Source organism: Pelodiscus sinensis, unplaced genomic scaffold (genome assembly GCF_049634645.1).
Source record: "Pelodiscus sinensis isolate JC-2024 unplaced genomic scaffold, ASM4963464v1 ctg135, whole genome shotgun sequence".
NCBI lineage: Eukaryota > Metazoa > Chordata > Testudines > Trionychidae > Pelodiscus > Pelodiscus sinensis.
Genome location: NW_027465998.1, coordinates 189,069 through 213,346, shown reverse-complemented (window position 1 = coordinate 213,346; position 24,278 = coordinate 189,069). Strand labels below are relative to the sequence as shown.

At 59.7% G+C, this 24,278-nt stretch overlaps 1 protein-coding gene across 7 annotated transcripts in view; it reads left to right on the top strand.

Moving 5' to 3' along the window:
• LOC102458573 (inactive serine/threonine-protein kinase TEX14-like) overlaps positions 1-23,486 on the top strand; it is a 41,333-nt gene extending 17,847 nt beyond the window's left edge. For 4 of the 7 annotated variants that reach the window (XM_075917944.1, XM_075917945.1, XM_025178207.2 and 1 more), the window contains 13 exons: positions 6,033-6,143; positions 7,244-7,388; positions 7,616-7,797; positions 7,867-8,006; positions 8,136-8,326; positions 8,408-8,516; positions 8,595-8,647; positions 8,962-9,120; positions 18,336-18,591; positions 18,736-18,830; positions 18,901-18,965; positions 19,292-19,378; positions 19,473-20,110. In XM_075917944.1, the coding sequence (XP_075774059.1) occupies positions 6,033-6,143; positions 7,244-7,388; positions 7,616-7,797; positions 7,867-8,006; positions 8,136-8,326; positions 8,408-8,516; positions 8,595-8,647; positions 8,962-9,120; positions 18,336-18,591; positions 18,736-18,830; positions 18,901-18,965; positions 19,292-19,378; positions 19,473-19,752 (1,873 nt within the window). In that variant the 3' untranslated portion in view covers positions 19,753-20,110. Of the gene's footprint in view, positions 1-6,032; positions 6,144-7,243; positions 7,389-7,615; positions 7,798-7,866; positions 8,007-8,135; positions 8,327-8,407; positions 8,517-8,594; positions 8,648-8,961; positions 9,121-18,335; positions 18,592-18,735; positions 18,831-18,900; positions 18,966-19,291; positions 19,379-19,472; positions 20,111-22,828 lie in introns of those variants that run through there. The other 3 variants (XM_075917947.1, XM_075917946.1, XM_025178205.2) reach the window with 3 other exon arrangements.
• Positions 23,487-24,278: the final 792 nt, after the last annotated feature.

Sequence of the window (24,278 nt, the reverse complement as noted above, 5' to 3'; positions counted from 1 at the left end):
CTGATACAGGATGGACACCAGGGACTTCTAAGCTGGCCGTTTGCAACATCTCTGCTGAGCGCCTGCGTCAGGAACTTGGTAATTGATGTATGTAATGTATTCTGCTTCACAATCTTACTCTCAACCTTTTCTTTCTTTTATTAATAACCCTTTAGATTTTAGATTCTAAAGAATTGGCTCAGCGTGCTCTTGTGGGTAAGATCTAAAGTGTACATTGACCAGGGACTGTGACTGGTTCTTTGGGACCAGGAAGATCTGTTCAGAGTTGGTGAGATAGGGTTCTGTAACCCCTCACCTGGGTGTAGGCCCAGGCCTGATTGTGGCACAGAGAGAGGTGGGGTGTCTAAGGGGTTTTGCTCATGAGGCTTTCTGCTGGCCGGATTGGCAGCTGAAGCGCTTGGTGGGACTCGTTTGTGGCCTATTTGGGAAAGGTCTCCAGCTGAGGGTTGTAAATAGCCCTGGTTTTGAGCAATTTTCCCTCAGCGGTGCCCAGACCTGGCCTGGTCCGTGTCACAGTCCCAATCCTATCTGCTATTCTGCCACTGCTACCATCTACTACCCGTCTTCCACCACTGGTCTTCTATCATGACAGACAAGTGGGTGCTAGACATCATGAAGGCCAGAAACTGCATTCTTTTTTCCAATACCCTTTCTACCACCCACCATCCCCGGCCCTTTTCAGGGACCAATCTGACAAGAGTGTTTTACTCCAAGAGATTGAGCATCTTCTCCACCTAGGTGCCATAGAACCCATACCCCAGGGTCACAGGGACAAAGTATTCTACTCCCCTTATTTCCTCACAGCAAAGAAGACAGGAGGGTGAAGACTAATTCTCCATCTCAGAAGGCTCAACTGTCACATACGATGCCAACACTTCAAGATGATGACCTTAGCTACCATAATACCAGCCTTAAACAAAGGGGACTGGTTATCAACTCTCAATCTCCAGGAGGCTTAGTTTCTCGTATCCAGCCAGCCAGCACACTGGAAGTACCTGAGGTTTATGATGGGAAATGCGCATTTCCAATACACCATGCTACTCTTTGGACTCTCCACAGCCCCAAGGATCTTCTAAAAAATGATCACAGTGGTGGCCACCCACCTCCGAATTAGGGACATTAATGAGAATAAGATCTGTCTGGTCAGAACGCCCACACGCCAAGAGGCTCACAAGGCAGTCTTCTTAGCCATATCCCTATTTCAGACCCTTGGGTTGCAAAGAAACTTATCCACATGCACGCTCCAGCCAGCTCAGACTGTAGAGTTTTTCGGAGCATATCTCAATTACCTCCAGGCAACAACATCTCTTCTGCACCAGCGATTCCAGACAATCAAACACCTTGTCGAGGTGCTGCAGCCCAGCCCACAAGTTCCCTACAGCTGCTAGGCCACATGGCAGTGGCCACATCAGTGGTGTTGCTCGCCAGGCTACATATGAGGCCGATGCAGCAGTGACTCAGAATGGTGCACAGGCCCCATCACACCAGTAGCAACAAGCTAGTTTTGGTCCCAAACAAGATCAAACATTCACTAGCCTGACGGGCGGATCCAGAAACCATGTGCGCTGGGGTACCCTTCCGCAGAAGCCCCCCGACGATCATGATCACAATAGATGTCTCCCTCCTGCGGTGGGGAGTATACTCAGGCCCCTCACAGTTCAGGGCCGATGGCAGTCCCACGAGCGCTCCCTGCAGAGTGGTGCAATATGCACGTCAGAACTTCCTGCAACGGATACATGGCAACACTACAGATTTTTATGGACAATCAAGCCACAATGTACTACATAAACAGACAGGGCAGAGCCTGTGCAAGGAGGCGGCCTACCTATGGTCATGGTGCATAGACCACAATGTTTGGATACAAGCCTCTTACCTGCTGGGCAAGGATAATGTTACGGCAGACACCCTCTTCCAGCCACGAATGGGAGATGGACGACAACATACTTCACACAGTATTCACACGTTGGGGATCCCAGTGATCGACTTATTTTCAATCAATGTGAACAAGAAGTGTCCACGGCATTGTTCACATGTGGGCATTAGCTCTCACTCTCTGGAGGACGCCCCCCTTCTCTGTGCCTCCCCACTAATGCCTCTTCTTCACCAGCTGGTCATCAAAATAAGAGCAGGGACAGTGTCACTAATACTCATTGCTCCATCATGGCCGCACCAGACCTGGGACACTTCTCTGCTTCACATATCCATAAATCCTCCTTGGCAGCCCCCGATAATCTGTCCATCTCCTGACTCAGCAAGAGGGTCAAATCTGGCATCCATCTCCCCACATCCTTCACCTCTGAGCATGATTCCTCTCTGGCTCTCCTCAATAGAAACCACATTTACAGATCAGGTCAGGCAGATCTTAATCAGTAGTTCGCAGAGCCACAACAAGAAAATCCTACCTATACAAATTGCGAAGATTCTCTGGGTGGGTCAAAGACTGGCAGATCCATCTACAATTCCATTGGGTGATATATTAGAGTACCTTTTATACCTAGAACATACAGGTCTCTCCTCAGCTTGTGTGGCAGCACATCAGGGACCCCCTCCAACCCTGCATCCCCGTCTGCAGCCAGATGTGACTCCACCAGCCAGTAGAATAGGGAGTTTATTGCTTCTCAGAGATACAGCCCAGCCTGGGTTCGATGTAGACATTGGAGTAAGGGGCCAGCAGCCTCAGACCCCTTGGGGTAGGGGACACAGGCCCCTGAACCCCCAGCACTCGGCTTAGTCTGTTCTCTTCATGTTCTCCCAGCCAACCTGCCCAGCTCCCGGGCCCTGCCCCCCAGCCAGGTGGCTGTCTCCACCTCCCTTCCTTTGTCTCTCCCTCTGGGAAGAGCCTTGTTAACTGCTTAGGCTGCGACTAGGTATCTGGGCCAATACGCATGTGGGGTGAGTCAGTGGGAATCGCACCTCACAGCACAGCCAGGTGGGGACACCGGGTTACAGAGCAGACAGCCCCCCGCTACATCACAATTTGTTAAAGGTACAACTTGTAGCCATAACAGTGTTCCACCAATCCATCAACGACAAATCAGTCTTTGCCCACCCCATGACTAACATGTTTCCGCCAGTTAGAACACCAGTACCAGCCTGGGACCTCAACCTCATACTACGCGCTCTCACCCATGCACCATTTGCGCCTATGGCTACATGGTCAATGCTGCACCTCTCAGTGAAGGTTGCTCTGTTAGTCGTGCTTATGTCAGCCAGAAGGGAGAGCGAAATTGGGGCTCTAATGGCTGACCCGCCCTTCATCATCTTTCATAAGGACAGGGTGGTCCTGCAACCACACCTGACGTTCTTACCACACGTACTTACCTTCTGGCACTGCAACAGATCTCTGGTTTTACCCGTCTTCTGCCCAAAACCTCACGCCACCATCGAGGAAGCTAAATGGCACATGCTTGATATGCACCGCACAATTGCCTTCTATTTGAAAGGACAAGGTCAATTCGTAAAACGAACAGACTTTTCATTTCCACTGCTGAATGATCCTTGGGCATGCAAATCTCTACGCGGACACTGTCCAGGTGCATTGGGAACTGCATCCACCTGGCTTGCGCCAGCTTCTGTCAGGAGCCACCACTCCAACTGTGTGCACCGTCCACAAGGGCCATGGCAACCTCTGTGGCCTCCCTCAGCAGTGCTCCTCTCATGGACATTGGCAGAGCTGCAACCTGGTCTTCTGCACACACCTTCACCAGACATCGCGCTCTGGAGGCTTACCTGAAATGGGGCACTGAATTCGGACACACAGTCCTCGCATTTAGCCGATCACCCGCCTCCTATCATGGCTACTGCTCCATTGTCACCTGAGGTGGAGCACCCACAGGAGAGAAGGTTACTACTTTGTGCAGTAAAGGGGTTCTTCGAGATGATTGTCCCTCTGGGAGCTCTACCACCCGCCCTTCCTCCCCTGTGCTTTGGACTGGTGGTTGTCCTTCCGGGGCAGAGAAGGAATTGAAGGGACAGTTGCCTGACCTGATGCCTGCCTCACCTGTGTGTCCCACCGGAGGGCGATGCTACTGTAAATCTCTAACTAGGTGCACAGCGGCGCCTCAAGACCCGTGGTGGAGCATCCACAGGGACAACCATCTCAAAAAACCTCCGTTACTGCTCAGAGTGAGTAACCTTCTCTTACGCAGGTGAGAGGTTATAAACCTAATCTCGCCAGCGCTGGACAGGGGAAATCCATTGTCTTCCTGTGCACTGGTGCCTCCCAAAATGGAGCTGATCACATGATTAAGTAACTTGCCCATGTTCTTTTTAGGCAAACAGCCATGGGGTACCTGCTAATCTGCAGGTTCCCAGCAGAATCCCTCGGGTGTTTATTGGCAACACTTAAGAGCCATCGCCCATGCAGCATCGCTAGTCACTGAATAACCTCTCTGCACAGTAAGCAGGGGGGATGCCTTCTGCTGTCTGCCAGACAGAAAACATTTACATACAAGCCCAGAGCCCATGTCCATAATGAAGCAAAATGCAGGACAATGTAGCACTTTAAAGACTAACAAGATGGTTTATTAGGTGATGAGCTTTCGTGGGCCAGACCCACTTCCTCAGATCAAATAGTGGAAGAAAGTAGTCACAACCATATATACCAAAGGATACAATTAAAAAAAAAGAACAAATATGAAAAGGACAAATCACATTGCAGAACAGGAGGGGGATGCGGGGGGGGGGGGGGAGGAAGGAAGGTAAGTGTCTGTGAATTGATGATATTAGAGCAGGGGTCTCCAAACTTTTCAGCCCGAGGGCCGCATTAACTATCAAACAGCAGTTCGGGGGCCGACTACACACTTGAGGTCCAAATAAAAAACAATCAAAACATGGATGTTGTTTTTAATTATTTATTTAATACTATTTTATTCAGTTATTATTTAATAACACATTGATACACTACACATGAACACCTGTATTAGTGTGAATGGTGAAATTGTTTCCTGGATGCCAAAATAGCAGACATTTCTGGCTTTAGATTTGTTGTCCCTAACATCAACAGTGATCTGAGATTATAAAACATAACGCACTACTGCGTGCCTCTATTTTAATTCGGTAAAAACATAATGTCCACGTAAGCGGCGGCTGATCTTGGCAGGATACACGTAAATTTCCGTAATTTTTTTTCCGTAGACAAAAAGGTCTCCACGGGCTGGATGAGAGGGCCTCGCGGGCCGCATCCGGCCCGCGGGCCGTAGTTTGGAGACCCCTGTATTAGAGGTAGGGAGAGTGGGATGTTTGTGAGTTAATGGTATTAGAGGTGATAATTGGGGAAACTATCTTGGTAATGGGTGAGATAGTTCAAATGTTTGTTGAGTCCTTTTTGGAAAGTGTCGAATTTTAACATGAATGACAGTTCAGAGGATTCCCTTTCAAGTGCAGATGTAAAAGGTCTTTGTAGCAGAATGCAGGTGGTTAAGTCATTGAGAGAGTGTCCTTTCTGGTTGAAATGGCAAGAAACTGTTTTTTCTTTGTGATCTTGTCTGATATCTGTTTTGTGGGCATTGATCCTTTGGCGAAGTGTCTGAGATGTTTGTCCAATGTACATAGCAGACGGACACTTTCGGCACACGATAGCATAGATTATATTTCTGGATGCGCAGGAATATGTGTTCTTGATCTTATAACTCACTTGGTTAGGTCCAATAATGGTATCAGCAGAATGAATATGTGGACAAAGCTGGCAACGGGGTTTGTTGCAAGGGAAGGTACCAGGGTTGGTATTAGTGTGGTATGTCCTGTGGTGGTTGGTAAGAATCATCTTGAGGTTAGGTGGTTGTCTATAGGAGACTATGGGTCTGTCTCCCATTGTGTCCATAATGTCACACAAACAAGTCTTACAGGCATGAGCAGCACAGACTCAGCAAAGCACAAGCTTTCATTAGACACCTCACTCACATAGCCCACTTGGCACAGAATTGGGGCAAACACACTACAGCGGGTGCAACCAAGATCTGCATTTTCTTATTAAAATCCACTAATGTCACAGTGAGGTGATCCCGATGCTCACCCCCCTTTCTGCTCCCCAGCTGGCTGTGGAAGGGACAGCTTGTCACTGTGCGAGGGCTGAAACCAGAGCCCCCTGGCGGCAGGCCCCATGGCACCACAGACCTGCTGGTGGCAGAGCAACAGCACTGCAGGTAGCACCTCTGGAGTCCCCCTCTTGTTATGCGTATATGACTGACACTCTGATGTTGACCAGACAAAACCCAGAGATTCGCGCAAGGCGCTTCATCTTTGATAGGACTTTTCTCCCATTCAGGTCTATGCATTTCGCTTCATCAGCTCTTAATCAATCCCCATCTGTTCTGCTTAATATCTGTTTATCTGGGAGTTCTTCTTTACTCTCACGTTGGTATGTTGGGGTCTCCTTCCCAGGGTTATTTCAAGGCTGTCTTGTTTGTAACAGAGCGCTTGCTTCTTAACACTGCAGGCCATCCACATGTCTTCCATCAGTCTGCTTTGTATTGGGTCAATTTATGGTACCTTGACACTGCTGAGTTTTCCAGCCCCCTCCCCTCTTCCACTGTCCAGACTCTGCAGCTGTTGGGCCTCCAAGTTGTTATCTCTCCAGACACTCACATTCCACTCACTGTTTTATAAAGAAAACATAATGAATGAATGAAAAGTGTGCACTAATCAAAGCTCTGTATTAGGAATGAGATTGATACCTTTCGGATGGACAGTGTGACCCCTCTCCCACGTGTGTAGTTCACTCCCCCTCCCCAGGAACTACACACGTGGGAGAAGGGTCACACTGTCCATCCGAAAGGTATCAATCTCATTCCTAATACAGAGCTTTGATTAGTGCACACTTTTCATTCATTCATTATGTTTTCTTTATAACACAGTCTAGAGTCTAATTACTGCTAAGAGCAACCGTGTGCTCATGCTGAATCACACGGCTCCTGCTGGTCTCTGTCTGTCTTGACAGCAGACACAGGCACAAGCATTCTGCCTGATGGATCGCTATTGAGGGCCTAGAAGACTGTTCTTCCCTGCTAGCCAGAGTTGGAGTTGTTTAACGTGTGTTCTCACACTACCCATTAAGCACGTTACAGAAAATGTTATAAAACTCTTGCTCTACACTCTGCCCTGGACATCCCTTCTACCCGGAATCCCAGCCCTGTGGAGCCCCTGGGATCCATCGCTGCCCTTGTCCTGTTAGCTGATGCTCCCTTGTTCCCACGGGGGCCCTGCACTGACCTACACCCCCACTAAGTTGCACTCTCTCTTGCAGCTGGCTGCACCACCCCCAGCTGCTGTTGCTTTTGGCTGTGAGCCCCTCCCTGGACCTACGGGAAGTGCGTCTAGTGTTCGAGAGGGTGGAGATGGGTTCTCTCTACTGGGCCCTGCACCAGGAGCTGAGCCAGCCTGGGGCCAGGGTGAGGAGCTCTGTGTACTGGCCACTGAGCCTGGAGGGGAGCCGGCCTGGAGCAGGGGTGAGGGGCTGTTTGTTCCAGGAAGGCGCAGGGCTGGTGCAAGGTGAGGTGCTGCCTGCGTTGGTGGGGAACCAGCCGGGCGTCAGGCTGATGTGCTACTCGGGCCAGAAGTGGGCTGGGAATATGGGGGTGCAAAGGGCACCCAACTCATGCTGTGTCTCCTGCTGCAGGCCCCTTGTTCCGCTGCGCCCCCCTCCTGCCTGGCTGCCCTGCGCCTGCTTTTGCAGCTTTGTGAGGCACTGCTGTTTCTGCATGGGCGAGGGCATGTGCACCGTGGTCTCACGTCTCACGCAGTCCAGCTAGCACGCCCGGGCCTGGCCAAACTCGGCAACCTGGAGTACATGCAGCCACAGTGAGTCCTGTCAGAGCCCCTGGGAGCCCCTGGAGAGCCCCACCCTGATGCCTCGTCCTTGCTTTTCAGGGCAGAGACAGGGCTCTGTGGCCCCGTGCCCCCCTCTGAGCTCTACAACTGGCTCTCTCCAGAGGTGATCCGCGGCCGCCCAGCCTCCGTCTCCTCCGACTTGTACAGCTTCTGTGCCATCACCCAGGAGATCTTCACAGGTCCACGCCTGGGGAGGAGTGGGGCTGGATCCTCGCAATCGGTCTAGCCCAGGCCCTGGGGGGTGGTGGGTGGCAGTGGGGCCAGGACCCTCCCCACACACAATCTAACCCAGCTGCTCTGTGTTCCAGGCACCGTGCCCTGGCATGGGGCAGATGGTGCGGCCGTGCAGCAGTGGATACAGGCTGGGCAGGCTCTGTCCCCTGATGCCCACGTACCCCCTCCCTATTATAAGGTGGTGAGGGATGGACTGGCCCTCCGGGAGCGGGAACGCCATGGCTCCCTGTCTGACATTCGCTACATCCTGCGCAAAGCCTTGCAGGTAACAGGGCTGGGGGGGAGGGGAATCCCCCCCCCGCTGTGCCCAGCCAGGAGCTAACAGACCTGTCCATCCCCATCCCAGGCGGCGGTGGGGAGGCCCTGTGACCCACCATCCTTGTCTCCCAGGAGGCTGTGTGCATGGGCAGGAGAGGCTTGGACCGCCCTGGAGTGCCTCCCTGAAGCCCCTGCAGGTAAGAGCCGTGGGGTGAGGGTGCGATGGACTGGGGATACTGCTGCTGGGCCCTGATCCCCACCCCTCTGTTCCCCAGAGTCGAGGTACGAGTGGGCGACGGCCGATGGCAGTGCTGACCAATGGGCTGAGGTAAGGGGTGGAATGGGGGTGGGACAGCCTCAGGTGCCATTGCTGATCTTAAGGGTGGGAGGGGATTGGGAGATCAGGATGAATGAGGTGTAGGCAGGGTCCAGGGGTGGGGGTAAGAATGTCAGGGTGGAAATCCCAGGGTGAGCTCCAGGGCCCAGCTATGTTGGGTTTGGTCAGTGTGGGGCATCATGGAAGAGCTCAGGTGCAGAGTGGGGAAATGGAGGGTAGGGTCCAAGGAACAAGGTAAAGGGGTGGGAAACAGGATTTAGTGCACCACCCCGGAGGCTCTCAGCAATGCCCCCTACTTTCCCCAGTTGGGGAGCGGTAGCCCAGTGCCAGGGCAGCAAGGCAAGAGGCAGCACAGCCCCCTGGTGCATCAGGCCAGAGCAGCCTCGGACAGCAGCGTGCAGCTCCACAGCAGTGGCCAGGAGACAAGAGGCTGCGAGAGTGGCAGCGTTGCCTCTAGCACCATGGTATGTGGCATTGGGTCTGCGCCCCGCTTGTCCCAGTTCCCAGGCCTGCACCCCTCCCTCCCCCCGGCCGCCCTCGCCCCGGCCGCGCCTGCGCCTCCCCGGCCGCCCTCGCCCCGGCCCTGCCTGCGCCTGCCCGGCCGCCCTCGCCCCGGCCGCCCTCGCCCCGGCCGCGTCTGCGCCTCCCCGGCCGCCCTCGCCCCGGCCGCGTCTGCGCCTCCCCGGCCGCCCTCGCCCCGGCCGCGTCTGCGCCTCCCCGGCCGCCCTCGCCCCGGCCCTGCCTGCGCCTGCCCGGCCGCCCTCGCCCCGGCCGCCCTCGCCCCGGCCGCGTCTGCGCCTCCCCGGCCGCCCTCGCCCCGGCCGCGTCTGCGCCTCCCCGGCCGCCCTCGCCCCGGCCCGGCCTGCGCCTCCCCGGCCGCCCTCGCCCCGGCCCTGCCTGCGCGTCCCCGGCCGCCCTCGCCCCGGCCCCGCCTGCGCCTCCCCGGCCGCCCTCGCCCCGGCCCCGCCTGCGCCTCCCCGGCCGCCCTCGCCCCGGCCCCGCCTGCGCCTCCCCGGCCGCCCTCGCCCCGGCCCCGCCTGCGCCTCCCCGGCCGCCCTCGCCCCGGCCGCGTCTGCGCCTCCCCGGCCGCCCTCGCCCCGGCCCCGCCTGCGCCTCCCCGGCCGCCCTCGCCCCGGCCCCGCCTGCGCCTCCCCGGCCGCCCTCGCCCCGGCCCCGCCTGCGCCTCCCCGGCCGCCCTCGCCCCGGCCGCGTCTGCGCCTCCCCGGCCGCCCTCGCCCCGGCCGCGTCTGCGCCTCCCCGGCCGCCCTCGCCCCGGCCGCGTCTGCGCCTCCCCGGCCGCCCTCGCCCCGGCCCGGCCTGCGCCTCCCCGGCCGCCCTCGCCCCGGCCGCGTCTGCGCCTCCCCGGCCGCCCTCGCCCCGGCCGCGTCTGCGCCTCCCCGGCCGCCCTCGCCCCGGCCGCGCCTGCGCCTCCCCGGCCGCCCTCGCCCCGGCCGCGTCTGCGCCTCCCCGGCCGCCCTCGCCCCGGCCGCGCCTGCGCCTCCCCGGCCGCCCTCGCCCCGGCCCGGCCTGCGCCTCCCCGGCCGCCCTCGCCCCGGCCCGGCCTGCGCCTCCCCGGCCGCCCTCGCCCCGGCCGCGTCTGCGCCTCCCCGGCCGCCCTCGCCCCGGCCGCGTCTGCGCCTCCCCGGCCGCCCTCGCCCCGTCCCTGCCTGCGCCTCCCCGGCCGCCCTCGCCCCGGCCCGGCCTGCGCCTCCCCGGCCGCCCTCGCCCCGGCCGCCCTCGCCCCGGCCGCGTCTGCGCGTCCCCGGCCGCCCTCGCCCCGGCCGCGTCTGCGCCTCCCCGGCCGCCCTCTCCCCGGCCGCCCTCGCCCCGGCCGCGTCTGCGCCTCCCCGGCCGCCCTCGCCCCGGCCCTGCCTGCGCCTGCCCGGCCGCCCTCGCCCCGGCCGCCCTCGCCCCGGCCGCGTCTGCGCCTCCCCGGCCGCCCTCGCCCCGGCCGCGTCTGCGCCTCCCCGGCCGCCCTCGCCCCGGCCGCGTCTGCGCCTCCCCGGCCGCCCTCGCCCCGGCCCGGCCTGCGCCTCCCCGGCCGCCCTCGCCCCGGCCCTGCCTGCGCGTCCCCGGCCGCCCTCGCCCCGGCCCCGCCTGCGCCTCCCCGGCCGCCCTCGCCCCGGCCCCGCCTGCGCCTCCCCGGCCGCCCTCGCCCCGGCCCCGCCTGCGCCTCCCCGGCCGCCCTCGCCCCGGCCCCGCCTGCGCCTCCCCGGCCGCCCTCGCCCCGGCCCCGCCTGCGCCTCCCCGGCCGCCCTCGCCCCGGCCGCGTCTGCGCCTCCCCGGCCGCCCTCGCCCCGGCCGCGTCTGCGCCTCCCCGGCCGCCCTCGCCCCGGCCGCGTCTGCGCCTCCCCGGCCGCCCTCGCCCCGGCCGCGTCTGCGCCTCCCCGGCCGCCCTCGCCCCGGCCGCGCCTGCGCCTCCCCGGCCGCCCTCGCCCCGGCCGCGTCTGCGCCTCCCCGGCCGCCCTCGCCCCGGCCCGGCCTGCGCCTCCCCGGCCGCCCTCGCCCCGGCCCGGCCTGCGCCTCCCCGGCCGCCCTCGCCCCGGCCGCGTCTGCGCCTCCCCGGCCGCCCTCGCCCCGGCCGCGTCTGCGCCTCCCCGGCCGCCCTCGCCCCGTCCCTGCCTGCGCCTCCCCGGCCGCCCTCGCCCCGGCCCGGCCTGCGCCTCCCCGGCCGCCCTCGCCCCGGCCGCCCTCGCCCCGGCCGCGTCTGCGCGTCCCCGGCCGCCCTCGCCCCGGCCGCGTCTGCGCCTCCCCGGCCGCCCTCTCCCCGGCCGCCCTCGCCCCGGCCGCGTCTGCGCCTCCCCGGCCGCCCTCGCCCCCGCCGTTTCATTGCCAATCACTTAGTTTGGTGAGATCATTTTCAAGCTCTTCAGTCTGCTTCTTTATTGACTCCCAGGGACACAGCGTAGCCCAGACTCGTTACAGGCACCAGGAGCAGCCAGCCCAGCCCAGCTTGGGGAAAGGGGGCCAGGGCCCAGGGCCCTGGGCCCCTGCCTGGCCCTCCAAGCCATCTAGGTTCTGTTCTTCCTGAGCCAGCCCAGAAACTAACTCACAGCGAGGCACTGGTCAGAGCCCCCTAGGCAGCCCCGCCCCGCCCCGCCCCTCCCCTCTCTTGCTCAGATTGCCAGGCCCAACGTGCTCTCTATCCCTGGCTGCACTCCTCCCTAGGAACAGGTGACTTGGGACCTGGGCCATTTCCTACAGGCCTCCCCTCAGGAGTCATCCCACGGATCCCATCCCCCACTGGGCACCGTGCACGCACCCCAGTCGCTGCAGCACAGGGCAGGAGAATCGGACGCTGCGCCGCGGGAGTACAACCCCCGCAATCATTGTGGCCCCTCTTACTGACCCATCTGCCAGTGGGGCTAGGAGATGACCCGTACCCCGTACCCATATCTGTGAAAGGGGCTTGTGAAGCGAAAATTCCCACAGGCTGTGGCTGGGACTGAGAGGCACATTCTTGCTTTTTTCTGTCCATCAGCTGCCCACACCAGCTGCCTTGTTTGCAGGGACAAACGCAGCCACGTCGCGGCTCTGGTTCAGCTAGGCCAGGACTGTGCTGGACCTGAGCATAGGCAAAGCCTGAAGCCCCATACACTCTTTGGAAGCATATCCAGTTAAAGAGGGAGAAGACCACCAATGTGGGCGAGGGGGCAGTGACACAAAGATCGGGGCCCAAGGGCAACCCATCTGAGGATGGAATTGCTCAAGGGGTCAGACGGCCACCAGTCAATCAATTGATCTTGGTCAAAGCCCTAGATACAGCTGTGTCACTGGGATCGATGGTGAAGAGACGTGTGTCAAAACCCATCTTGTTTAGAAAGAGTCAGGAAAGCTGCTGCTGGCTAATGAAATTGAGCAGCCCGTCGCTATTCCTCGGGAGCTGCGTTAGCACAGGTATACTTGGCTGCACAGTGGCCCATCTGCCCCTCACAAGACCGTTAGATCCATATTTCACCCAGAGAAGTTGAACTTTGCTGACTTCCTGATTCCTCTGGTGTGGAGAGCTTGACATGGAAGCTAGTGCAAAGACCCCATGTGAGCGGGATGTTCAACTCCTGGCACATCACGTTTGGCAGAATGATGGGCCTTTCTAGGAAAGTCTGAGGGGACTAGCACCCTGCAGATGTCAAAGATGTTCAGAAACATCCAGGAGACAAAGAGGGAAGGAACCCTACAAGCCTTTACGCTTCCCCACTTGTGGCCAGAGAAAAGAATGAGGTTTATGTGTGTGCATAGATTGTCGTATTTTAAAGATGTACCTGACCAGTGTATCAGCAAGGGTGGAATATGCCTTAGGGTGCCTAACAGGAAGTTGTTAGTAAGATCCAAAAAGGAAAACCATTAGATACCTATGGGATTAGCAGATATGGAAGAGAGCGCCTTGGCTTCTGTGAATTTCTGAGATTGCCCCACAAAACATGTGGGGCCATTTCAGAGATTGAGTGGATGGTTGGTGACATGAACCTATGCAAGGCCTGGTGTATCTGCATGACTTGACAATATTCAGTGACACTTTGGAAGAGCAAGAAGAGTATGACTGTCTGCAGGAACATGGGTTGAAACTGTCTCTGGAGAAACGCCAGTTCAGTGAGGAAAAAGAAAAGTTCTGATAACAGTTCCCAAAGCGATGCCCTGAAGGCTGCCACAGGGCATAGGAGGTTAGCAGCACTGGACACCTATGGTTTCCAAATACAGCATTAGCCAGGACCTGTGAGTGTTGTCCTGTCGGCTGCATGGAGAGTTGGCCAGGCCAGGAGTGGGTTGACATCCTGTCACGTTACTGGATTTTAAAGGGAGCAGCCAGATCAGGGGATATTTGCCCCAAAGTGTATACAAAGGGGGCCATGTGAAGCGTCAAACAAAAGCTTCTCTTCTACTGATTCTGTATCTGCTATTCAGGTAATTGGATAATATCTGTGTGTGGAGTTAGAAACATGGACTCTGAATGGATGCTGGAAACTTCGCTGTATGAGGCTGAGCAATGGGCGGGGAATGCTCAGCCAATGGATATGCTAATGAGCGCCGCTCCAAGGACAATAGCTCTCTAAAGGCCAAAGAGACACCTGAGGAATGAAGTTATAGGCCTGGCCGCTGCCCACGTGACGCTCCAGCTTGGAAGAGACCAAGGAGCTGTATAAATGCCATGTGGCATCCTCCAGTTTTTGTCTTCAGATTTGCTCTTAATCCCAGATGCAGCCTCGCAGGGAACTAAGAGCCGGGAAGAACTGTGGACCCGTCCTGACATAGGATGTAACCAGAGACTTTTAAGCCAGCAGTTATAACATCTCTGCTGCGAGCCTGCATCGAGAACTGGGTGATTCAACGCATGTAACGTATCATACTTTAACAACCTCACTCTCATGTTTCTCTTTCTTTTAGTAATAAACCTTTGGATTTTAGATTCTAATGGATCGGCTCAGCGTGATTTGTGGGTAAGATCCAGAGTGTAAATTGATCGGGACCTGGGGCTGGTTTCTTGGAACCAGAAGAACCCGTTCGGGGTGGGTGAGATCGGGCTCTAAAACCCCTCCCCTGTGTATTAGGCCTGGGGCTGTTAGGGGCACAGATAGGGCTGGGATGTCTGAGGGGTTTTGCTCATGAGGCTTCTTGCTGGCCAGGCTGGCAGCTGAAGCGCTCGGTGTGACTGGTTTGTGGCCTATTTGGGAAGGTCTCCAGTCAGGGGCTATAGAGAGCCCCGAGTTTGAGCAATTTGCCCTGAGTGGAGGCCCTCAGCGGTGCCCCGGCCCGGCCTGGCCCGGCCCGGCACACATCCCACTCCCAGAGCACGAGGGGTTTTTACGATGACTGTGACGGGCTGTGACGGCACGTTGGGGGTTCCCCGTCTCCTGCACCCCGAAATGGCACAAACAGACTGCACCAGCCAGTGGAATTGAGGGTGGTTTATTGCTCCTCCAGCACAGCGCAGCACAGATGTAATCTGGTCACAGGAACTGGGCTAGGATGCCTCAGGCCCCCTTGAGATGGGGGAGACTGGGCCCCTAAACTCCAGCTCCTTTCCCTAGGCTGTCTCATCCATGCCCTCCGACAGCCAGCAACCAACTCCCTAACTTCCAGCCCTGCCCCCCAGCCAAGGCAGCATTCCACCTTCCTTTGTTCCTCTCCATGGGGGGTGTCTGGCCACTGGTTTGCATAGTGACTCATCCTGTTTTGCTGGGTCGTGGTACCCACAGCAGCCAGTGGGGGTTCCCCCACTACGTCACACGGGCCGTCCCCGGCCCGCACGGAGGATTGCCCAGGGCGGCTGGGGGAGGCAGCACTCACAGCCGCGGCACCTGGCTGCGGGAAGCCGGCGCGCGGCAGATACCGGCCGCGGGAGCTTCCCCCGCGGCTGGGAAGCGGAGCGGCGGCCCATCTGACACCCGGCGCGTGTCCGCTGGGAACAGGCACCGGGACTGACGAGCCGGGCAGGACAGGAGTGTGCGCACCGCCGCTGGAAGGGCGGCGCACCAGCGTGACGTCATCGCCAGCGGGCCATTTGAAAAGGGCCCACGGGCAGCGCGGGAGGGGGACGTCCTTGGCGGCGGGCTCCCGCAGGGCTTGGGGCCGAACACAGGGAGACGCCCCCACCGGGGAAGCCGGGTTCTCAGCGAGGACACCCGGCGGCGAAGGGTCAAGGACACCCACGGCAGCTGACCGCTGAGGGGGCCGGATCCCACGACAGAGGACGGACTACGCCCTCATCAAGCGACCGAAGCACGGTAGGCTACGGGGACCCCTCGGGGAGGACGACGGGGTTCGCGGCGGGGAGGAAGCAGCCCGGGGAGGGGCCCTTTTGGCGCCCGTGGGCGGACGCGTTTCGGGACAGAACCCCACGTCCACCACACAGGGAGCTAGCTGACCCCTGTGCTTAGGGCCCCGGGCTGGGACCCGGTGGAGAGGGTGGGCCCGGGTCCCCCTCCCCTCCCGCCGTTGTCGGGAGCTGCAGGGCGCACCAGCGCCCCGAGCCAGAGCCACCGGCAGCGACCGCGGGGAAGAACCCCGCTTAAGGAGACAGCCCACCTCGGGGCCTGCAGGTCCCCCGGACTCGGCTGAGCGGGGTGACCGCGCCCAAAGGTGTTAAACTGAACTAGACTCCAGGACCAACAGGCTGAAGGCTGACGACGGGGTCCGCTGATCCCCTCTCCCAGGGCGGGAGAGGGTGATCGCACCCCGCGACGGTCACAATGACCAAATGCCTGCCTGTTGGCCCTAGTCAGATGCAAAGTAGCATCACTCAACTGCATGAAGCCCCTTCCCCAGTGCTGTGCCTGAGGTGTATACAAATGTCACCCGCTAGGTCTTACATAGTTACCCAGATTGCAAGGGAGGAATGTTTGCAGAGACCCTAGCCTGAAAGTGACCCTGACTGCTGAAAGACGGGGAGACCTGTACATACCGTGCAGAGAGCGTGGAACCGGGTGGCACCGCAAGGAAGCCTGTTCTGTTGGGAGATGAGGGACTTGCTTCATCACCATTATCAGCTGATGTTGCCAGGAGAACGGAGGACTCGCTGCAGGAGGACAGTTTTGGGTAATCTGGACATTTGAGAGGGGCAGAAGAGGGTTCTGTTGGCTCGCTTGGAAAGAATTCTGCCAAAGTTGAGCTTGGAAAACATCCCCCAAACTCTCTGCCCAGTAACAGCCAAAGTAAGGGACTGCTGGATCTCGTGTGTATGGAATTTGTCCCCAAAGCCTGAAAGCAAACGGAACACGAACATATGAACGGGAACAGATTATTTCACTCAGAGCCCTGTGAAAGATCAGTGCATTGCCCCCGTAGCCAAGAGCCTGTTGGCCTTCCAGAATTCACTGTGGTTGGGGGTGACTTTGCAACTAAATATATCAATGAACTGTGATGGGCCGGGTCTGGGCACGGCTGAGGGCGTCTGCTCAGGGCGAATTGCTCAAACTCGGGGCTCTCTATAGCCCCAGACTAGGGACCTTCCCAAATAGGCCACAAACCAGTCGCACCGAGCGCTTCAGCTGCTGATCTGCCCAGCAAGAAGCTTTATGAGCAAAACCCCTCTGACACCCCAGCCCTATCTGTGCCCCTAACAGCCCCGGGCCTAACACACAGACGAGGGGTTTTAGAGCCCACTCTCACCTACCCCGAACGGGTCTTTCTGATCCCAAGAAACCAGCCACCGTTCCCGGGTCAATTTACACTCTGGATCTTACCCACAAGAGCACGCTGAACCGATCCTTTAGAATCTACAATCTAAAGATTTATTAGTAAAAGAAAGAAAAGTGTGAGTGTAAGGTTGTTAAAGGATAATACATGACATGCATTGAATCACCAGTTCTCGATGCAGGCTCTAGCAGAGATGTTATAACTGCTGGCTTAAAAGTCTTTGGTGTATACCCCATGTCAGGATGGGTCCACAGTTCTTTCCAGCTCATGGTTCCCTGCAAGGCTGCATCTGGGATCCAGAGCAAAACTGAAGACCCAAATGGAGTCTGCCAGATGGCATTTTATATCCCTCCCTGGTCTCTCCTAAGCTGGGGAGGGTCACATGGTCAGTGGCCAGGTGTGTCTTTGGCATTTAGAGATCCATTGTCCCCAGAGCCTCGCTCGTTAGCACGTCCATTGGCTGAGCATTCCTCGCCCAGTGCTCAAGCAGAGAGAATTCTCCAGCATCCATCCAGAGTCCATGTTTCCAAGTCCACATACACATATTATACAATTCCATAAATGAAGATAAGCTTCCATTGACACCGCACATGGCCCCCTTTTTATAGACTTTGGGGGAAATGGCCCCCCGCCCCCTGGGTGCAGCCGTCATCTGGCTGCTCCCTTTAAAATCCAGTAATGTGACAGGAACTACTACGAGTAATCGTGGCAAAGAGACCCCGGGCCCGGGGTCCTGCACAAGCGGCCCCACAGCCAGAGTGGTTCACTGTCGCACAAGGAGAGCCGATGTGTTCCCGGTTGTGTCCTGGATTCTGCTCTGGCTGTCTAATGCACGGGAGGGAAGCCCAGCTCCCTCGGCCACATGTGCTAGAAGCGACCCTGAGGGTGATCGTCAATATGTAAGAAGTGAAAGCAGAGCCGGGAGACTGCCCGGTGCCTGGCCACGGATGTGAAGCCCACCTTGCAGAATGAGTCCTGTTGGGAGGCGCTTGTCCCTTCGGTGCACCACTCCCAAGTGCCCCTGGGAGTGAACGGCAGGAAGAAACTGGGGCACCCGAGGGTGAGCAGAACCCAGGTGGGTCGTGCTGGAGCCCTTGGCGTTCCCGGAGCTCAGCTCTGGAGCGGAGCAGTCCCAGCTCGTGGCAGGGATCTGTTGCCTGTGGGCAGGTGGCAGGGTCCCTGAGAGAGACAGCCCCTGACTCCGCTCAGAGCGGCAGGCGTTCCAGACTGGGCTGGGCTGGCTGACGGAACAGACTGAACTGTAACTTCTTTTGTCGGCCCCCAGAGCCTAGCCACACATGCCGGGACTTCCCACTCCAGCCCCCAGCAGCCTTGGTGCTGCCCATGGGCGGGCTGGTACCCCAGGGAGCCTCCGCCTAGGCCATGGTGTGCGCTGAGCTGCAGGAGAAGCAGCGCACAGGCCGGCCCTGGGGCTGCTTACCAACAGGCAGGGAGAAGCGGTGTGCTTGGGTGCTCCCACGCGACCCAGCAGAGCTCAGGGTAAATATTCGTCTGCCAGGCATCTAACCTCAGCTGTGTCCCCTAGGAGCTGGCCCTGCCCTGCGTGACTAGCCTCCAGGCCTCTGCCTGCCTGCTGGACCAAGCCCAAGCCTCCCTGGAAACACTGGAGCGCCGCTTTGCCTCTGGCATCCAGGCCCTGCAGGACCTTGTCAGCCTCCAGGGAGCGCGCCCAGCACGGCGCCACCGCCACAGCCCTGGGGTGGGCCATCCCCGGACCGCACAGTCCTGCTGCAGCCTGAGGGCCCTGCCACGGTCCAGCCAGCCCCCTGTGGCCCCAGCAGGTGAGTCCCCCTAGAGTGGAGCCTGTGGGCTCCCCAGACTGGGACCCACCGAGGTGCAGCTCAGCCTGCCCTGCCTCTCCTGACTCCTGCAGCGCTCAGCGGCCAGGGCAGAGTTCCACGCTCACCTGGTCTCCTCCTCCCCAGGTGAGGGCAGTGGGGCCAGCACAGGGGCCAGGAGCCATCCCCTACAGACCCTCATCGATTTCGCTGCCTGGGTACGAATGCAGGAGCAGCTGCAGGTAAGAGGACCCCCAGGGATGCCCCTCAGATCTGACCCCATTACCGACTCTCCGCTCTGTTTGTCTGCAGGGCCTGGGACACCCTGACCTGGCCCAGGAGCCTGCCCTGGACAGCCCCCTTGGCACCCTGCAGTCGTGAGTGGCTCCAGCCCTGGGGTGGAGGGGGAGGCCAGCTCTCTCAGCCTCTTCCTGAGGCGTTACAGGGCAGTGCCGCTGGCTGCCCGGCGTGGCCATGACCCAGCCAGGCGCCACGCCCAGCAGCCCTCCTGAGGGCCCTGGCAATGTTCCCTCTGGACGTTTCGGTGCCAGTACCCCAGTGCAAGCCCAGGCTACCCCACTCGCCCTCCAGCAGCACCCCCTTGCCCACACAGCAGCTATGGGGGTCTGGCTGGGCCTCTGCCCCACACAGGGCCCGCAGCGGCTGCAGGAGCACCCCCTCTGACTCACTCCCTCTTCTCCAGGCTGGACTTGCTGCAGGAGATCAGAGAGGAGCTGAAGGCCACAGGAGATGCTGGGGCCAGCCCGCCAGCAGGCAGGGAGTGGAGCAGGTAGGGGCTGGGCCAGGTGAGGGAGGGACCCTGTCCCCCTCACCCAGCACCAAGGTCCTTCCCCGAGTCCCACTAACCCCAGCTCCCCCTCTAGGGCAGCACGACAGAAGAGGACAGCTCGGCAGCAGGCGAGAAAGGTGCCCTGCCCCTGGGCCAGGACAGCTGGGGCAGAGGAAGGAGGGGGACCCTGTGAGCCCCTCACCCCCAGCAGCTTTGAACAGCAGAGATCAGCTACCCCCTCGCTCACTAATAAATGGCTTGGGCAGAGCCAGGGCCTGTGTGCAGTGAGCAGCCCCCCTTCCCCAGTGCAGTCCGAGCGCCCCACAGACCAGACCCGACACCCAGCGGGCTCCCGCTTCCGTTTATTTCTTTGATAGGATAACGAGCCTTGTGGATAAGGGAGAAGCGGTGGATGTCATATACCTAGACTTTAGTAAGGCATTTGATACGGTCTCGCATGATATTCTTATTGATAAACTAGGCAAATATAACTTAGATAGGGCCACGATAAGGTGGGTGCATAACTGGCTGGATAACCGTAGTCAGAGAGTTGTTGTTAACGGTTCTAAATCCTGCTGGAAAGGGATAACAAGTGGAGTTCCTCAAGGGTCTGTTTTGGGACCCGTACTGTTCAATATCTTCATCAATGATGTAGATATTGGGATAGAGAATACGCTTATTAAGTTTGCAGATGATACCAAACTGGGTGGGGTTGCGACTTCTTTGGAGGATAGGGACATAATTCAAAATGACCTTAGCAAGTTAGAGAAATGGTCAGAGGTAAACAGGATGAGGTTTAATAAAGAGAAATGCAAAGTGCTCCACTTAGGAAGGAACAGTCAGTTCCATACATACAAGATGGGAAGCGACTGTCTAGGAAGGAGCATGGCGGAAAGGGATCTAGGGGTCATAGTGGACCACAAGTTGAATACGAGTCAACAGTGTGATGCTGTTGCAAAAAAAGCAAATATGATTCTAGGTTGTATCAACAGGTGTGTTGTAAGCAAAACTCGTGAAGTCATTCTGCCGCTCTACTCTGCACTAGTTAGGCCTCAGCTGGAGTACTGTGTCCAGTTCTGGGCGCCACATTTCAAGAAAGATGTGGAGAAATTGGAAAGGGTCCAGAGAAGAGCGACAAGAATGATTAAAGGTCTAGAGAACATGACCTATGAAGCCAGGCTTCATGAACTGGGCTTGTTTAGTTTGGAAAAAAGAAGATGAAGGGGGGACATGATAGCGGTTTTCAAATATCTAAAAGGGTGTCACAAGGAGGAAGGAGAAAATTTGCTCCTCTTGGTTTCTGAGGACAGGACAAGGAGTAATGGGCTTAAAGTGCAGCAGGGGAGGTTTAGATTGGACATTAGGAAAAAATTCCTAACTGTCAGGGTGGTCAAATATTGGAATAAATTGCCAAGGGAGGTGGTGGAATCTCCCTCTCTGGAGATATTTAAGAACAGGTTAGATAGACATCTGTCAGGGATGGTGTAGACGGAGCTTGGTCCTGCCTTGAGGGCGGGGGGCTGGACTCGATGACCTCTTGAGGTCCCTTCCAGTCCTATTATTCTATGATTCTATTGTAAAACAAAGGAGGTGGCAGTGACAGGGCAGCTGCGGGGCTCACTCAGTCCAAAGGAGGGGCCCCCCTGCCCAGCAGGTGCCAGCTGCACCCGGCACAGCCTCGCTCCCAACCCCTGCATGCCCCGAGGCTTCCATCTGCCTCCTTGTGCCACTCAGCCCTTCCCCTGCCACCTGTGCCCCTGCCCTCTGCAGCAGGGGTGGCTCAGAGCGGGGAGCTGGCTTTGCACAGGCCCGGGGCCGCTTGTCCACCCCCCGTGCTGGGCTGGCTCAGAGCGGGGAGCCGGCTTTGCACAGGCCTGGGGACGTTTGTCCACCCCCCGTGCTGGGCTGGCTCAGAGCGGGGAGCCGGCTTTGCACAGGCCCGGGGACGCTTGTCCACCCCCCGTGCTGGGCTGGCTCAGAGCGGGGAGCCGGCTTTGCACAGGCCCGGGGACGCTTGTCCACCCCCCGTGCTGGGCTGGATCAGAGCGGGGAGCCGGCTTTGCACAGGCCTGGGGACGTTTGTCCACCCCCCGTGCTGGGCTGGCTCAGAGCGGGGAGCTGGCTTTGCACAGGCCTGGGGACGTTTGTCCACCCCCCGTGCTGGGCTGGATCAGAGCGGGGAGCCGGCTTTGCACAGGCCTGGGGACGTTTGTCCACCCCCCGTGCTGGGCTGGATCAGAGCGGGGAGCCGGCTTTGCACAGGCCTGGGGACGTTTGTCCACCCCCCGTGCTGGGCTGGCTCAGAGCGGGGAGCCGGCTTTGCACAGGCCCGGGGACGCTTGTCCACCCCCCGTGCTGGGCTGGCTCAGAGCGGGGAGCTGGCTTTGCACAGGCCCGGGGACGCTTGTCCACCCCCCGTGCTGGGCTGGCTCAGAGCGGGGAGCTGGCTTTGCACAGGCCCGGGGACGCTTGTCCACCCCCCGTGCTGGGCTGGCTCAGAGCGGGGAGCTGGCTTTGCACAGGCCCGGGGACGCTTGTCCACCCCCCGTGCTGGGCTGGCTCAGAGCGGGGAGCCGGCTTTGCACAGGCCTGGGGGCGCTTGTCCACCCCCCGTGCTGGGCTGGCTCAGAGCGGGGAGCCGGCTTTGCACAGGCCCGGGGACGCTTGTCCACCCCCCGTGCTGGGCTGGCTCAGAGCGGGGAGCCGGCTTTGCACAGGCCCGGGGACGCTTGTCCACCCCCCGTGCTGGGCTGGCTCAGAGCGGGGAGCCGGCTTTGCACAGGCCTGGGGACGCTTGTCCACCCCCCGTGCTGGGCTGGCTCAGAGCGGGGAGCCGGCTTTGCACAGGCCTGGGGGCGCTTGTCCACCTCCCGTGCTGGGCTGGCTCAGAGCGGGGAGCTGGCTTTGCACAGGCCCGGGGACGCTTGTCCACCCCCCGTGCTGGGCTGGCTCAGAGCGGGGAGCCGGCTTTGCACAGGCCCGGGGACGCTTGTCCACCCCCCGTGCTGGGCTGGCTCAGAGCGGGGAGCCGGCTTTGCACAGGCCTGGGGGCGCTTGTCCACCCCCGGGAGCCAGGTCACTCCTACAATGTGCCTCCTGCTGAGAAGCGATGTCAGTCGTGGATGGGCGTTCAGGAAGCATCCACTGCCATGGTGAGGCCCATGTGCCTCAGAAATGCCGTCAGTGCTGCAAGCTCCCCGAGAGCCCATCACGACAGGCTGCTCTTCCACAAGGCAGTGCAGTCCCTGATCCTGCAGCGGAGGAAACAGTGCCAGAGCCTAAGAAGGCTTCAAAACGCAGGGCTTCTTCCCCAGTGATGGGGTCTGCCCCGAATGAACGCTTTGCCAGCGCGCTCCCGGCCACCAGTATCGGTGAGCGGAGCTAAGGCCACAGATGAGCCGGTGCCTCCAGCACCGTGTTGACATGGCCAACGGTGTCTTTGGACCCCAGGAGCTGGAATTGGGCTCAGTCGGTGCCGTCAACAGAAAAGGACCCGTGGCGCTCAGCACCGGAAGTGTTGCAGGTTGCCGCAGTCACTGGCACCGTCCTCACCTTCCACACCGACATCGGCACCGCAAGACACGGCACCAGCCTCTTCCTTATTGCGATCACCACGTACCTCCCCGGCACCGAGGCAGCCACGGGCAAAATCACACAGGCCAATCAGCCCTAGTCCTCCCCCAGCCTTTTCACCGGAGCCATCTCCGTCACCAATGGCCCCGGGGTCACCGATGTGTCATGGATCTTCTCTGCCTTTCCCACCAACGGTGACACAGACACATCATCGAACCTACCCGCCTTCAGCGAGAGACTCCACGACTTTCCACTGGCCAAGTGTAGTGACCCAGGAGATGCTGGGAGGAACACGGAGCTCAGGGCCCTAGGGGGCTGGCTGTGGCCCCGGGTGTCTAGAGGGAGGTGACCCTCCCGAAGGAGGGGCTCACAGTGGAGACAGGCATCTGGAGGCCCTGAGAGGTGTGTCCCAGAGGCGGAGAGGGGCCCCCCAAGAGAGGGTCGCCGCACTGGAGTGGCCCCCGGAGAAGGAGCTGTCTCACTGCCGCTCGGCTGGAGGGGGCTCCCCAGGAAGAGGTGCCATAGTGGGGGGGGGGGATTCTGCCTGGGGATGGATGGGCCGAATGTGAGCACCATCTGTGAGCTGGGACAGGCGCTCAGGGCTGGGGGCAGGGGCTGCGGGGCGGGAGTGGGGGGCACCGGCAGGGCTGTGGGGGCGGGGGCCGCGGGGCGGGAGTGGGGGGCACCGGCAGGGCTGTGGGGGCGGGGGCCGCGGGGCGGGAGTGGGGGGCACCGGCAGGGCTGTGGGGCAGAGCAGGGGCAGGTATGAAAAGCTTTCCAGCCATCTCAGCTGTACATGGCCCAGGTGCTGGGAGCAGTACCCGGTGGGGGGATTATGCAGCTCAGATGCTCGTTTCATTTAACGATATTTTTGGATTAAAAGCTTCCAGGATTGAAGCTAGAGCTGCAATTTCATTACAGCCCTTAACGACAGACAGCTGTGTGGGGGGGGTAGCCATGGGCTTCCCCTCATGCCAGTGCCCGCACTCTCCACCCACGGCCCCTGCCCCCCAGCCCTGCCGGTGCCCCCCACTCCCGCCCCGCAGCCTCTGCCCCCCGAGCCCTGGCCCCCAGCCCTGCCGGTGCCCCCCACTCCCGCCCCGCAGCCCCTGCCCCCAGCCCTGGCCCCCAGCCCTGCCGGTGCCCCCCACTCCCGCCCTACAGCCCCTGCCCCCAGCCCTGCCCCCCCCCAGCCCTACTGGTGCCCCCCACTCCCGCCCTACAGCCCCTGCCCCCAGCCCTGCCCCCCCCAGCCCTACTGGTGCCCCCCACTCCCGCCCCACAGCCCCTGCCCCCAGCCCTACCGGTGCCCCCCACTCCCGCCCCA